The sequence below is a fragment of the Lepidochelys olivacea genome (genome assembly GCF_965140295.1).
Source record: "Lepidochelys olivacea isolate rLepOli2 genome assembly, chromosome: 1".
Taxonomy (NCBI): domain Eukaryota; kingdom Metazoa; phylum Chordata; order Testudines; family Cheloniidae; genus Lepidochelys; species Lepidochelys olivacea.
In genome coordinates, this window is record NC_140411.1 from 166,600,857 (window position 1) to 166,616,414 (window position 15,558).

General features: G+C 38.4%; 1 protein-coding gene across 3 annotated transcripts in view; it reads right to left on the minus strand.

Moving 5' to 3' along the window:
* SON (SON DNA and RNA binding protein) overlaps positions 1-15,558 on the minus strand; it is a 61,071-nt gene that overhangs the window by 2,743 nt on the left and 42,770 nt on the right. For 2 of the 3 annotated variants that reach the window (XM_084618843.1, XM_084618842.1), the window contains exons 7-11: positions 15,120-15,230; positions 14,161-14,277; positions 4,951-5,098; positions 807-875; positions 589-704 (exon numbers count right to left, since the gene is read on the minus strand). In XM_084618843.1, the coding sequence (XP_084474969.1) occupies positions 589-704; positions 807-875; positions 4,951-5,098; positions 14,161-14,277; positions 15,120-15,230 (561 nt within the window). Of the gene's footprint in view, positions 1-588; positions 705-806; positions 876-4,950; positions 5,099-5,852; positions 5,933-14,160; positions 14,278-15,119; positions 15,231-15,558 lie in introns of those variants that run through there. The other variant, XM_084618844.1, reaches the window with a different exon arrangement.

Here is a 15,558-nt window from a genome sequence, read left to right on the forward strand (position 1 = left end):
TTTTGTATATGCAAACTTTTGAAATTAAGTATAGGACAAGATGCTATGGCCTGGACTCCTGCAGTGATCTTTTCCACAATGCTTGAGAATTTTTCTCCTAGAGAAGGAGAGGAGAAGACACTAATATGTTTTTGTGATCTATTTCTCTCTGTCAGTTCTTTAGCGGAAGAGTAGTCATTTTCAATGGCAAACACTAATGCAAGATTCAAGTGGAAAGAGTAAGCTGGACTAAACAATAAAAAAGGGTTAAATCCTGCTCAATTTATTCACAAGGGCCGTTCCACTAAAGCTTATTCATGGAACTATGGCAGGTAGGATTTGACTCCAAATTGGTTTAACTCATTTAAATTGGCGGTGGGAAGAATGGCATTTAGCCTCTTCATAGTTACAAACATGCATACATGTTTGCAGATTTTGGGGTTAAACTGTAAGCTCCCTTTAGAATAAGGACTTTGTATTCCTATGTGTTTGGACCATGCCCAGCACATTGGGGGCACTACTGGAATACAAAAAAATGAAATTAATAATACTAGATTTATCATTTCTAACCGAGTACTAGACATGTCAGAAAAGGGAATTCAAGCTTACCTTAAAGATAAAATGTTTGCGATGATCAGGCCCACTATCATCCACCAATACGAATACAGGTGGTGACCATCTTCTTTTATTACATATCTCCATCAATGCAGAAACTGGATGTTTACCTTAAATATAACAACATATTTTATTTCTAAATTAATTCCAATGTTACTCCTAGACAAGTTACCTTAAATTATATATTTTAAAGGAGTAAAAAAAGGCCTTACCTGAAAGATCCTTCATTACACTAAAATGTCCCGATCTCTTTTGTGTCTTTTCTCCCACTGCAACAAGGCCTAAACAAAATATGGACCATGTTTATATCTTGTGTTACTTTTTACTCCTACAGACCTGATGTGAGCACTGAACTCTTGCTATTGGAGCCTGGGTTTCTCTCATTCCATTAACCCACAGCATGCATTAATGACACGCATCTAGGACAACGTCGACTGTGGTGCAGTCACACATTCAAAAGCCTTTTAATCTTTCCCTTCATTTCAATAGTACTTTTTCTTCACACCATGCCATTCTTCTCAACTTGTTCCATTAACTGTTCCATCGAGACTGTAACTAGTCTACCAGTCACCAGGAAGCACAAAGCATGCTAAGGAAGGCACTCTTCCCCCTCACAGAGCTCAGTACTTCACTGCTCATGTCACCTTTGGGGAAAATGCATGGCAGAAGCTGAACTAAAACTCAAGAGACGCACAGGTGCAGGGCTCCTGCAAGCCACCCAATGTTCAGAATCTCACCCCCCCCACCTATCATGTACTTTAGTTGAAACATTTCCCTTTTAAATTAAAGAACTTCAAGCTTGTTGAAAAAAATCTTTGTCAATAATAGTTCACGCTACAGTGTCATTTAGTCGTATGAGAGAATTTGTTAATTACAATGGCTTCCTTGTCTCATATGTGCTGTTCTTGGTTTACAATGATCAGAGTTTTCTTGTGTCTGGATTCATAGCCGTTTACATGGAAGTCAATCACATCTGGAGAAACATGATGCATTGTTACAGCTGCGTTTATGTCATGGAAGTCACGGAATCCGTGAATTCCAGAGACCTCCTTGACATTTTCTGCTTCAGCCCCAGGGGCTGCAAGACTGGAGCTGGCAGCCAGCAGGGCCCTTGCAGGGTTTCAGCAAAGGTTGACAGCCTCCTCAAGGTTCCAGTGATGGGTGACAGCCTTGCAGAGAGGTGGCGGGACCTTGGGCGAGCGGCTGGGGATGTCCCATTTTCTCTTTGGGAAATATGGCTACCCTGGAGCTCCCAACCACCATGGGCAGAGGGGAGAAACCATGGAGCTGCAGCAGTAAAAGTCACAGACAGGTCACGGCTTCCGTGAATTTTTGTTTCTTGTCCGTGACCTGTGACTTTTATTAAACAATAACCATGACAAAATCTTAGCCTTATGCATTGTCAATGGCTGTGTCTACATTACAGAAACTATGCTGGTATAGACCACAGTGCAGATGCAGTTTACACTGCAGAAGGAGTTTTTCTGTCAGTGTAGGAACACCACTTCCCTGAATGACATTAGGTACCTCGAAAGAAGCACTCATCTGTTGACAAAGCTGCATCTACAATGGGGGTTTTGTCAGCATAGCTTTGTCAATCAGAAGTGTGATTTTTTTCCAAACCCCTAACTGACAGAGCAAAGCTGATATACCTTTTTAGTACAGACCAAGCCTATAGCAGAAATACAGGGTGGGATTATCAAAATTGCTTAAGTGATGTAGGAGTACAAGTCCCACTGAAAGTCAATGGAAAACCTAACCTGCTCCAATTGTCTGTTCTCAGGAGAAAGGACAAAAATAAGTAGGTGATTAAAAAAACATTCTATATAGTTCTGAGGCAGTAGCTATCAAACTTTCATTCTGTTAATTACTTTGTACAAGACATCCTCTCGTGAGCCATGTCCTCCACTCCAACCTTCCAATCCCAAGATTTTAAAGGGTAAAATAAAACAATCAATCTGCCTATAGCATAAGGAAATGTGTACGGTGACCCACCAATTTTCCTTTAACAAAACATTTTATCCTCATGAATTTCAAAAATCCCTTTTCTCCCTCTCGAGTGACACTTTTAAATACATGTAAAAATAAAACATTTGAACAACAATGGCCCTGAACTTCCTTTTCTTCAATCCCCTTTTATTTTTCTTGTTTCTTACCTTCAACTTGATTCCTCTCCTGGCTTTTGGGAATGAAGGGAGTAAAGGGGACATACTGCAGTTTTTCACCACCTTTTTTTTTTTTTTAAGCTCACATCCTCATTACCACCATACCTTCATGCTCAGAACTTCAAACATAGTTTATTTCAAGGGATTATGGGATTATAAACAGCAGCATCAGTCCATTCCAATGCACTTCAGTGCCCTCCCAATGTACAAGAATCACTTCAGCTACCTATTTTTAACAACCCAAGTTGCCTCTTTATAGCGTACATGATCTTAACATGAAGCACCCATGTCGGTTTAGCGAAACTTTGGCACTTCTTCCTATCAATCTGGGTTTGATTTTTTTTAGGGAGCCTGTTGGAAAGGATTACAGACTTGAAGGGATGTAGGATTATTTATCTGATAATTTAATCCTTTTTTAGCCCGTTTTGAGTTTTAAAACAACCCAGGAATCACACTGCAAGGATATCAATATTTGTCGGTGAACCTATACCAAGAAAGGGAAGATGCATGTCAAGAGCTCTCCTCACTAAGATCTTACTAATAAATTTGCTTGTATGCTGTTTTCTTCTTCTCCACCTCTCTGGCCATCTTACTAAACAGTAAGCTCTTTGGGGCAGTGAATATATCTGCCTATTTGTTTGTACAGCACTTAGCACAACAAGGCCCTGGTCCTGGTTCAGGTCTTCAGGCTTTACCACAATATAAATAATCATTGGGATTGAATGTCAAACTCTACAGATGTTAAGAAATGTTATCAGATACCACACAGAGGCTGCCAGACACTCAATAAGGTTAATACTCCTAATCATGGATGTGAGCCTGTCAGATAACCCATTCTGCAGGATGCTCAGAAAAAGAGAAATGACCTTGAAGGAATTTTAGTTTAGCTTATAGATCTATATAGTTCTTCCCTGATGCCTGCGACATTACCCACGTAAAACTCAAAGAACTGTTATCAGCAATGAGAGGTTTAGAGGACAGAGCTGCTGAACAACGCTGTGCTGCAGCTCAACAAGTTGAAGGCATTCCAGAAAAAGTGTTCTTCCTGGAACCTCGGTCAACTAATTCTTCTCCAAACTCTCTCCCTCCCTCCCCAATCTGGCAAGATGTCTGGCAGAAATGAATAGTTGTAAAGCAGGTTTAGACACTTTAATATGTAAAACTCATTTGTTTTCATGGCTTCCTTTTCTATATTTGTGGACTGTTTCATCGCTCAGTTATAAAGCCATTGTATAGACTGCTAAAGGAGCTATAAACTTTAGACAGGATCTCATTCTTATACTTGTAAAACGAAAGAGTGAGACTCTGAGGATCTCCATTTCCTGACTCCACACAGACAATTTGTACGATTCTAACACCTTATTTTCAATGCTTGATTGAGAGCATTCCACTATTGGGAAATCTCAATGTGGACAGTCAGGGTCTGGTTTTTAGCATCTGCAGTTTTCACTGACTTAACAGCATTTATGAAAATCAGGCCTATAAAGTTTAAGTTTACGTGCTTTGTTTCTTTCCTGAGTGAAACTATGATTGAATGAAAACTCTGCTCTAAATGTCTGTAAGCTTAAATGTGATCTATGTAATGTATTGCAAGCTCAAAAAGGTTAGGGAATAATAGATAAATATTTAGTTTTCTACTTAAACTACAAGCCAATGTTAATCTGGTTTACCAATGCACATTATGAAACAATATGGGTGAAATCCAGGCTCTATTGAAGTCAATTGGAATTTTGCAACACGTTTTAAAATGTTAACTTTAAGAGCTTGAAAACGTTTTTTCTGAATCACAGCATACCTCAGCATGCATTGTGAAATAAAACTGCTGCCGAGTTTGTGTATATGTGCAAAATACCCAATTGTGTAATCTGGGCAGCTCATGTAAGTCACAGTAGGGTCCTGATTCTGCAGATAGGCTTATGCATGTGTCTAACTTTAAATGGAAGAGGAGCCCCAATTGACTTATATGAGAGTATTTATGGCTTTAAAGTTAAGCTCATGCCTAAATGTATGTAGGCTAGGGTGTAAGGGGCCAGCATCAATACAACTATTTTTACTGTAATATTTTATAGTAATTTACATATTACAGTGAAAATAATTTCCATATACTATGATCATTCTATTCTTTGCTATAATAGAAAGAAAACCATTATCAGTTTTATAGTGTTTTAAAAGGTTTAAGGAAAGAGTTTACCTTTTCGATCGGTCTTAAAATCCACTAGGATAGGCTCCACAGTTCCTTCTCTGTTTTTTCCTAACCCCTCTCCTTCTCTCCAGCCCATTTTTCTCATCAGCTGGGCTCCCATTCCTCCAGTTACAGGGGCTGCTCTTAAGAACTGATCCTATCCAAAGAAAGAAAAGTAAAACAAGTCCTGAAGTTAGCACTTGATTTTAAAAAAAATAACTGGGAGCTTCCAAAAATGTTTATAACAACCTTTCATTGATCAATTCAAGTGAATATACCTTAGTTTTACATACATTTACATGGCTTGTATAAACCCGAGTTCATAACACACAAGTTAGACACATAATTTGTTCAAAATATCAAACTAGGAACAGCTTAAGAAAATTTTAATGAGATCCTTTAAGTCAAAAATGGCAATTTTAAACATTGACCTGTTTCAAACATGTAAGTAATAAAATGATAACCAACGTTTATTTTTAAACACATTACTTTGGTTCCAATGAATCTCTTCTTATCTTGTGAAAGGAGGCAGTGTTAATTGTTTAACTAGCAACATTTGTGCCAAGTGTACCTAGTTATTGAACAAAATACAAGTAAATATAGTAATGACATTCAAATACTGTTTAGGCATATTTTAAATATGAATAATGCTTTCCCACTTTATTACGCAGCAGTTGCAGACACACACTTTACTCTGAAAATCCACATAGAACAGATACAGGCGTTTCTTTAAAAACAAATGAACAAAAATAAGGTACTTAGCCACACAGTTTAGCAGCAGTAGTTGTAATATCATTGTCTCAAATCATCATTACATAATAGTTGTTAAGTGTCGTAAGCTTATCAAATAGAACTTTTAAAAATCTGTTTTGTTGAAAAGAACTTTAAAAACTCCTTAAATGTTTACGTACCTAGGCCTCGATGGCCGCAGTGTTGTGAATAGTAGGGCTGGCATTGACCGTGGCAAGAAGGCAGCTACAAGGATTTGACCCTGAAACAAGTTTCCATATAGAGGGGTGAAAGTTCACAGGTTATTCTGTGAACTATCATCTCTCTTCTGCCCCACCCACTGACCCAAGTAAGTCAGTCATTTCCATCACAGCAGCAAATTGCTTGACTTAATATACAAGTTTACACATTGGTATTGATAACGCAGTTATTCTCACACAGTAGGTAATAGGTACAATGTCTAGTATTTTTGTAGTAACTTTACCTATGTTTCAAAATAGTGGTAAGTTCACGGAACACTTTTTAAATTTCTTTATTTCTTTTTTTTTTTTTTTTTAAACTGTGTTTGACGTACTCAATATTTCCCAGATTTGAAGAGACGAAGACAGATATTTCCTTGGTTTCAAATATAAGCAGAATTAGAAGTTTTCCTTTTCCAGGAGACTTAGAATATATATATTCTTAATAAAAACGATTAGCCTCTCAACACAGGCACTTATGGCACATACCAAGGACATATGCATCATAACCCCCCACATTTCCTGTTGTTAAGAAGTTAAATAATAAAAATTCATGAACATGTATAATAAGAATAGTTTTCCAAATATTTACCTATATAAGCAACAAAACAAATCCCTAGAAACCATGCAACTGGATGTTGAGTTTAACAACAAGGTGCTCTGATGGAAGGAAGGGTAGACAGAGGCTAAGTTTACCTCTCCAGTTCAACTTTCAATCGGTGCAGGCCATGCAGTTTATGTGTACGCAGAGACAAGTTAGCTGATGTTCGATACCAGCTGCCTCACTCTATACACCTAGAATGGCTTTTACTTACTTCCAGTTTCATCCTCCCCTGTCTTTTCCAGGAACCTCTCATAAGAAAAGGTCAACCATGCAGAGTATGATACAAACCCCAGTCAATGTCACCCAGGGTTCCGATTCCTCTTTTGTACCTGCTTTGCAATGATAGAATTTTCAACATCAACATCTGTTTCATTATCACCAACGTGTATTCAGTTCACAACCAGAGTAGGAGCAAGTTCTTGATGAAGTCACTTTCATGTTATAGAGCTTTCCCATTACATTTTCAAATTAATTTTGGGAAAAAAAGACATAAAATATACCCATTTCGTGGCTTAAAATGAAGGCATTAACCTTAGACAGAAATATCAAAGCCTAAACAAATCCTAAACTTAGAAAAAAATCTAACTTTCTCTAAACTTTTAAAGTGCAATTGTACTTCAAAATGACTGTAAATATGGCATCGTCTTACTCAGATCTGCTTCTTGTGTATTCATATCTTGTATTGATATCTGCTGATTTTAGTGGCAGACCATGTTTTTACTGCTTTTCACTCCTGTTGCCACAACAGAGCTAACAGGGTTAAGAATGAGAGCTGAATTCTATTCCTTCTTGTGCTTCATTAACAAAGCCTTTTACTACACTGCAAACAGTTACACCTGCACAACCCCGTTGCAGGCTGCAGAAAGTTGGTTTCTCACACATCACTACCAGAAATAAAGAGTTCAGCTCGTCTCACATTCCAATTAAAGAGAACAAGTACTGCAGGTCAGAGGAAAAACAAAACAAAACTTTTGACTTATAAATGGAGGCTAACTGAAATAGAAATCATAAAAGAAAAACATGAAGCCATACAATGCCATTTATACAGTTACATTCAGAGTGAAACTGCACTTTAAAGCGAATGTGAAAAATGACATTTATAAAATGTTAACTTTTTTAATTAGATAATGAATGGAACTAAGAGGGAACAGTATGGTCTAGAAACTGAACAAAGTACTTGAAATGACTACGCTCCAAGTCCACTCTGCCACCAATTTACAGTGTGATGTTGGAAAAGACACTTCAGCTCTTTGTCTCAGTTTCCTTCTCTCCAAACAAAGATAATACCGTACTAACTCATCCACCCCATTATCTCACAGGGGTATTTGTAAGAGCGCCATATTTGTAATGAACTTTGAAAGTGTTAAAAAAAAAAAATCAAAAAATCAAGTGATGCAGGACATGTGGAAGATTCAAATTCCTTTTTATTTTAAATTAGACAGGCAGAATACCAGACTAGACAGTCCAATAGGATCATCAGGTACAGTAAATCCTATGTTCCTAATTCTTTTCATTACCATTGTCAAATGAGTTTCATAACAGATTAAAAAAATATTTCCCATTTACCCAATCTCTATTCACAAATTGTATTACAAGAGAAATTGCTCATCAAGATGACAGTTTAATGGCAACTTCTCACCTGTTAATCTCCAAGCCCTCCTATGCCAGGCCAGACAAGTGGGTACATCTCCTCCTACCAGCAGATGGGGATGAACAAAGAGCAATGCTCTTGTGACACTACTTCTCCTACAAAGGAGGTTGGCTGGCAGATCCTGCTCAAATAGTTTGGAATGCTTAACGCTTAAAACTACAATAGGAAAATAACTTCAGAACAGTTTCAACTCCAACAACAAAATAAGAACAAGCGTGGGATACCTGGGCTGGCACAGGAGGGCTTAAAAACCAAACTAACAGGTAAAAAATTACAATTTTACAGCTTTATGCTATGCCAACAAAGCCCAGAGATAAGTGGGAATGTCAATAACAAGACAAAAGGCGAATACCTTACAAAAAATAGAGTAAGGGATTACAGTGAGCAGGACCTGGCTACCGAAGATGGCAGCAGCAAAGCCTAAAACATCAAGTCCAGAATGATTTGAAATAGCATGTAAATATGCTTAATCGGCTCCTTTCCACACAGTTCTGGAGGGGAAGAATCTCCTCCTCTTCTGTCAGTGATGTAGACATGATGTTGAAGGAATAAGTCTTCACAGAAAACAGAGCTGCTTCATCCTGGTCAATGGTTCCTCTCACACAAGACACTGAAGCTTGCAGATTGCTAAGCCTTTTATGGTTGGGACTCTCAAAAACACGACCACCACACGGGATCTGACTTTCTAACCACTAGATATCTAAGATACACAAAGCCTTCACAGTGAGTGTTTCACAGGGCCAGTCAGAATAAGGAGAAGGAACAGCCTTGTGGATGGGAGAAACCAACTTGGAAGGAAATTGAGAGCAACCCTAATTACTACCTTGTCCTGATCAAAAATTAGGCAGGGTTCCCTGAATTAAAGGACTTATAGCACTCATTCTCTCCTAACAAAAAAGCAAACTGAAAAGAAATGTTCACCCCTCTTTAATGGTGCACAAGAGAGGGCATTTGGCACGAAATACAGATCTTATCGGGACAGAGAAAAAAAAATCTCAGTTTTAGCTTGTCAGCTGTCCTAAAAAACATTATCTTCAAAAGTGCATCATAGAAGAATGCTCTAACTTTGCCTCTTAGTATTAGAGTGGCGTGGACCCCAAAAGCCAATATTCCAGGCCTTTCAAAAACAGAACAGAATTTCACTAGTAACTGAACTTAAATCTTCTGGCCTTGCATCAAGCTTGAAATATGCCTTAATCTGCTTTTGAACACTTACCAAGCAGTTCCGATAAATCCCTCTTCATGCAGGTTCACTCAAGAACAAGGGATTCTCCATGCTGAATTGTACCCACAGTGAAACATAGTGGGTGATCACAGAAGAGATCCAGCCAGCTACCGTGCTACCACCTCCCGAGCCAGTCCAGGAATTCCAGCCAGTCCAGAAATACCAGGATGATCTTCTCCCTGAATTTGGCTATCTTCTGAAGGACTGACTATGGTGAGACGTATAGGGAAGATATACAGCAGGTCAAACTCCTACAAGGGAGAGTTAACACCTGCTCCCAGAGCCAATGAATCCTGGACTCTGGAGTAAAAGGCCTCTATATTCCCATTCATCCAAAGGGGTACCAACAAAATTCTGAAAAGCACCTATTAGTTTGAAGGACTATTCACCACCTCTGTTTGTACAAAGGTATTACTGAGTGCTTAGTTTTGTTGGTGGGCTTTTTGTTTTGATTTTAGATTGTACAGAATATAAAGCTTTAGAGTATTTTTGATTGTGTATCTTCTGGAAGTGATGCTGTATCATCCCTTAGAGCTGGAAAGACTTTGGCAAAGATACTGGTTTTCCATTCCACCGGGAAGGTACTGATTACAGTGATTTATGTTCAGAGGAAACTCCTTTGTAAAGAGTCCACCACAAAGGAAGCCTTATCCCCTTCCTCCTAAAAACTGAGCACTGTCACCTCCAGGATTTCTGCTGTTCATAACTGTTGTGCTGAGCCAGAGAGAAAGGAAGTCTCTGAAGCCTCAGAGCCAGTCCATTCGGAGGCCTTTGAAAATTAAATCCAGGGACTTGTAATGGATTCAGTACTGGACACGGAGCCTGCGTAGCATAAGCCACATCAGAGCGTCTTGTTAAACCACCTGGCCTTTACTTTCATCCCCAAGCAAAGCACAGTGTAGCAGACAAGCCTGAAGGTGATGAGCATGTGATAACTTGAAAGGCTGCCTCCACTTCTTGTAAGATCAGAGAAGGCCAGACAACTCTCCATTCAAGAGGAGGTGATATCACAAGAGTTTTGTTTTTTCTTGTCTCCATCTACTGGAGGAGGGAGTTATACTCACTTGTGGTGAGCACCAGGGAATGTGGAAGAAAGGATTTTACCTTTTCAGAATGTCTAGCCCTAAATATAGCTTTATAACAGCCCTGAAAATGCCTTGTTTTACAGAGATAGCACAAATCAACAAAAAAGCCATTACACTGCGCAATGTGTTATAAAAAAGAACCCAGTTAACAAAACACAAACCTAAAAAACACCTAGTTTTGGAAAAAATGTATTTGTTGTACAATACATGTGGTAGCGTTTATTGATCTAGAAGCAACTGGTGGCTTTGGGAAAGTCTAAACAAGAGTAAGCCTCAAAAGAACTTGCTTGACCAAAATATTTTACCTACTTCCCCTCAAATGATATTTTGTACAGCAACATTCTGTTTTGTTTTCTTTTGTTGCAAATCATCAGCCTCCAGAGAGAATCTATCCTATATATGCTATATGTAACAGGTTAATATTTTCCACATTTGTGAACTGATTACATCATTGATGATAAACAGAAATCCACTTTTCAGAAAAAATAATATTGGTCACAACTGTATCAATGGGATAAAATGGAACCTACAGAATGTTGTTCTTTTGGGAATATTGTTCAACAACCCAATGTCCAAACATTATGAATCAGTCACACTGCTAAAACGAAAGAAAATAAAAATGCTGCTAGTTGGAATGCCACAGTTATTCAATCTGCCATATTAACCATTTTAAGTAAATTAACTTACATGCCACACAAAAATTTATTAAGGTGAAGTTAAGGTTGCAGATACATAGCGGTTTGACTACATACTACCTTCCAAAAATACTAATTAAATTTTTGGAAACCCAAATCTTAGAAACCCAGGAAATGCAGAGTTAAGGTTGCATTTCTCAAACAAGCAACCCCAACTAACTTAGCTCGCCTCACAGAAATGCCTATTATCTTCTTTGCATTTAGAGGATCAAAAATGTACACCACACACTGGTTTTATAATCTGTTTCATACATGCCTGTCATACTAAGTGCGATGTCTGCATATGGAGACACACTAACTCTGTCTCTACTGACAGTTTTGATTCTGCCAAGTACTGCATGCCTCCAGCTCCTTGCAGGGTAGGGCCCTTAGTAAAGACAGGCATGATTGCTTTCAGTATGCTATTTGTAACAGTAATATGTAACATTTCTTTGTGCGTGCTGTGTATAGCTGTAAGGACAGCCATAAAGCAGCAGTACCGCTACACAGCTATGAAGAAGACATTCTACTTTTTGTGGTCACTAACAGAAATTTAACATTTTGGTACGATGGATAACTGAGCATGCGTTTAATTTCTCAGGGCATCACTACAAAAGCAGAGTTAAAGGTCGTTCAGGTGCCTTGCCTGAGAAATGCAACTTGAACTCTGTATTTACTAGTTCATTCTTTTTTTTTTAAACTACCGTTCCTGAAAGATAATATGCACTCAAAACACAGTGTGCCTGCTTTGCCTTTTGTGTGAGATTTTCCCATCTCATCCACAGAGCTGAGGTCCACCTTGTAAAGTTCATCAACCCTCTAAGTAAGCTTTGTGAGGTTTGTCAACAGTCCCACAATTCTTGCAAGCTTTAAGAGACTTGTGTGGGCCCCCACAGCCCTTTAGATTGGGTTTGTGATTGTGGTTACCTCTCAACCCCAAAATTTTGGTGGCCATACATAGGGAATGGGGAAGCTGAAAGGAGCAAAGAAGTCAATCTGAGGAACAGCTCAACGATGCAGGAGAAAGTGTGGGGGAAGCACGAGTGCCTCCCTGACTTCTCCACCCAATGGATTCTCCTATGGTCTGCCAGAGAAGAGTTCTGCTGCTTCAAACCACAGGATGTCTATTGATTAGAGAAAGGACAGAAGTGCTAGTGTTTCTCCCTGCCTGCTCATTTGCTACTGAACTCCACATCCCCATCTGAAGCTTTCTCAAGCCAGAGGTCAACAGTCAACATGCAGGGGCGGCTCTAGCAATTTTGCTGCCCCAAGCAGCCACCGCCGAATTGCTGCCACAGGACACAGACTGCCGCCCCATTCTAATTGCCGCCCCAAGAACCTGCTTGGAAAGTTGGTGCCTGGACCTGGCCCTGTCTACATATTTCTCCCCGCAGAGACATGAATATCTTTTGAGAAGGATGACATGCTCAGAAGCAGCTCAGGAGTACAGGAGAAAAAGGCGGAGGGAAAACACACCTGCCTTCTCCACTCCATGTATTTTGTTAAAGGACAGTCCTGCTACTGCAAGCCACAGAAGACCATCAGAGAATGTCAAAGAAGGAGAGATGGATGAAAACGGGGGGCTTGGGAAAGAGGAGATTAAAGGGGCATTCTCCTGCCTTGTCTTGGGAATCTCCTGAGGTACGCAGGAAAAGAGAACCCCAGAGCGCCTTAGGAAGGCTTACTGGCCTCTTTCACAAGCCTTTAAGTGGAAAAGTTCTCTTTTTCTCCTCACTCATAAGCCTCTCTGCTGAGTGGTTTTCATTTTGAAGTCTCTCTCTGCCAGGAAAAAGGTAGATACTCTGAAGCAACGTTACAAATTCAAAACAACATTTAGTTTATGGAAGTCTTAATTTAAAGTTGGTCCTCAGCCCTAAGTCTCATCAAGATCCCAGAAAATTTTCCATCTAACAAGTATCTCTCTTTCCTTTCTATTGTCTTCCTAAAAACTTGGGGGGTGGGGGGAAAGGGGAAAGAGTTCTGAACTCTAGTGAACACTTTCTATTTTTAGAGTGTCATAATTCAAGAACCTCTTGTTCAGTTCATGTCAAATTTCTGCCTAAGCTTCAAACCTAACTTACTAGTTTTGAGAATCCTATTACTTTTTTGTGGATTATAGAATGAGCAAAATCAGTTTTGTAACAAACTCAGCTACTGCAACCATTGCCAGAGTGAGTGCTGTTACTCATGATTATTTGCCTGTAAAAATGGAAATCTCATAGATTCCCCAGTTTTATTCACTGAAACAGAACTCGTTCAACACTGATTTTCAAAGACGAAATATAAAATATTAACAAATTTACAAAAACATAAAAATGTATGACACACTTTGCTCAGGTGATAGGCTGTTATTTCTCTTATTAACAAATATCTAGGTGCTTGATGATACTAGATCAATAAACCAGTTGCAACCCCTATTTTAATATTTCAAAATATTTGGCTTGCAGAAATGGTGTTATATAATGCAAACTGAGGCAAGAAAGTAAATGGATGGAACTAATCCAAACAGAACAATTCATCTTGGGACAGAAGTGCTGATCCTGTTCCCATTGAAGTCAATGCCAAAACACCACTGAATTCAATTACATCAGGATCAGGCCCTGACCAGTACATTCCAAACAGATTAGCTTAATTGATGACCTACCACTGCAACCATACCCAAGATTATGGATGTCATTTCAGCACATCAACAGTAATAGAATGCGTGAACCAATCTATTTCAAATACCAGCCAGATTTTTTTAAAATTTCCATAATGCACCTATCAAGCTCTCTAGACATCAGAAAACCTGTTCATATGAACACCTTAACGCATAGCTAGATAGATATGCATTGTTATTATGCCTAGATTGAACGCATATAGTAAATTAATTCAGTTAAAGGTATAGCATATTTTCCAAGTACATTGTAGTAGACTGTTAACAACTTTAGTGTGCCATTTTTCGTATCTTCCAATCATTTCAATGTTATTTATCATGTGATATTTGGACATATCTGTCTGCATATCATCTACCTTTCTAATCCAGGCTTGGGGACCACTGTTGGACAACTCATCTGAGGACAAAATCTGTGCTCCAGTACTTCCTGTGAATTGGCCCGGCAGAGAGTTTGACTGCGCCCAGGCATCAATCTACAAGATAGATCAGCATAAAAACAAAATAAAAATCTGCAACTTCTCCCCCCAAATGTAAAGATCCATGCCATTTGTGTTATGAAACAGAACATTTACCTCCTCCCCCCACCCCCCGGTTTAATACAAAAATTAAAAAAATACAAAGTTACTAGACGGCTATAATTTAGAACTATTTTTACTTTAAAACATTTAAACCACAGAGTGACCATGAACAAGTCATCCCCCTATTCTTTACCACCATAATACAACTATTTTCATCACTTTTGTAAAGTACTTGTTCTGGAGACAAGTACAAAAATTACTACTGTCGCCCCCAACCTCTTTCCACCATAATTATAATCTTTTTCGGGACTAGGAGAAACTATTTCTGATCAATTCCTTAATCAGAGATGTGAAACAGAAATATCACCAGGTAAACCATAGTATGCCTTATATATCCAACACTATGGTATATTTAAAGTACTGTTTTACTATGAAAGATCGTTTTTTTAAAATAGCATTCTCTCAAGGACTCCCACTTGAACTCTGCCTAGCTTTTTATACTGTACTCATCACAATTGTTCTGGGCATGTGTTTACAAATAAAATTCTCATCACCTTTTAACTTCCAGCCATGCAATCTGAAAATCAAGTTAGTTTACTTCCGGCTTATGTATCACCAACAATAAATACTCTGTGGTAAAAATTTAAACTAAAATTTTCAAATGAGTGCCTAAAGTCAGACTCCTAAAATCCATATTTCGGTATTTATAGAGAAAGTGGCCTGATCTAAAAAGAAGCTTAGCATCATTTTTCACTGACTTCACAAAACTCTGATAAAGAAAAAACAGCGCAACCCACCTGTTCCTGTGCACGATTTAACAAGCACATGGCCTCTAAGTCAAATGTATTTTCTGTAAGCCTCTTCTGAGCCATTGTTCGTTCATTCATTGCCGTAGAGATGTCCACAGTCTAGGAAGAAATACAGCTTATTTATTTTTTTAAAACAGATTGACCATAATAATGTGTTCTTGCTCTAGAAGCGTTTATTGTAAAATAAGGAGATATGCTAAAAAGTTGTGTTCTACATCTGAAAGTAGTAAATTGAAATGGAAAACAGATTCAACAAAAAAAATTAATCTGACAACTGCTTGTTAAACATGTATAATCTGACTTTTACAAAATTAATAGAAATTGTGTAGGGATAAAATACAATATAGTGGCATTACTTTTTGCAGTTCTAGCATGTTCATAAATTGGTCATCAATCGTTAGCCTAGTAAGCTTAAATTTTACATTTA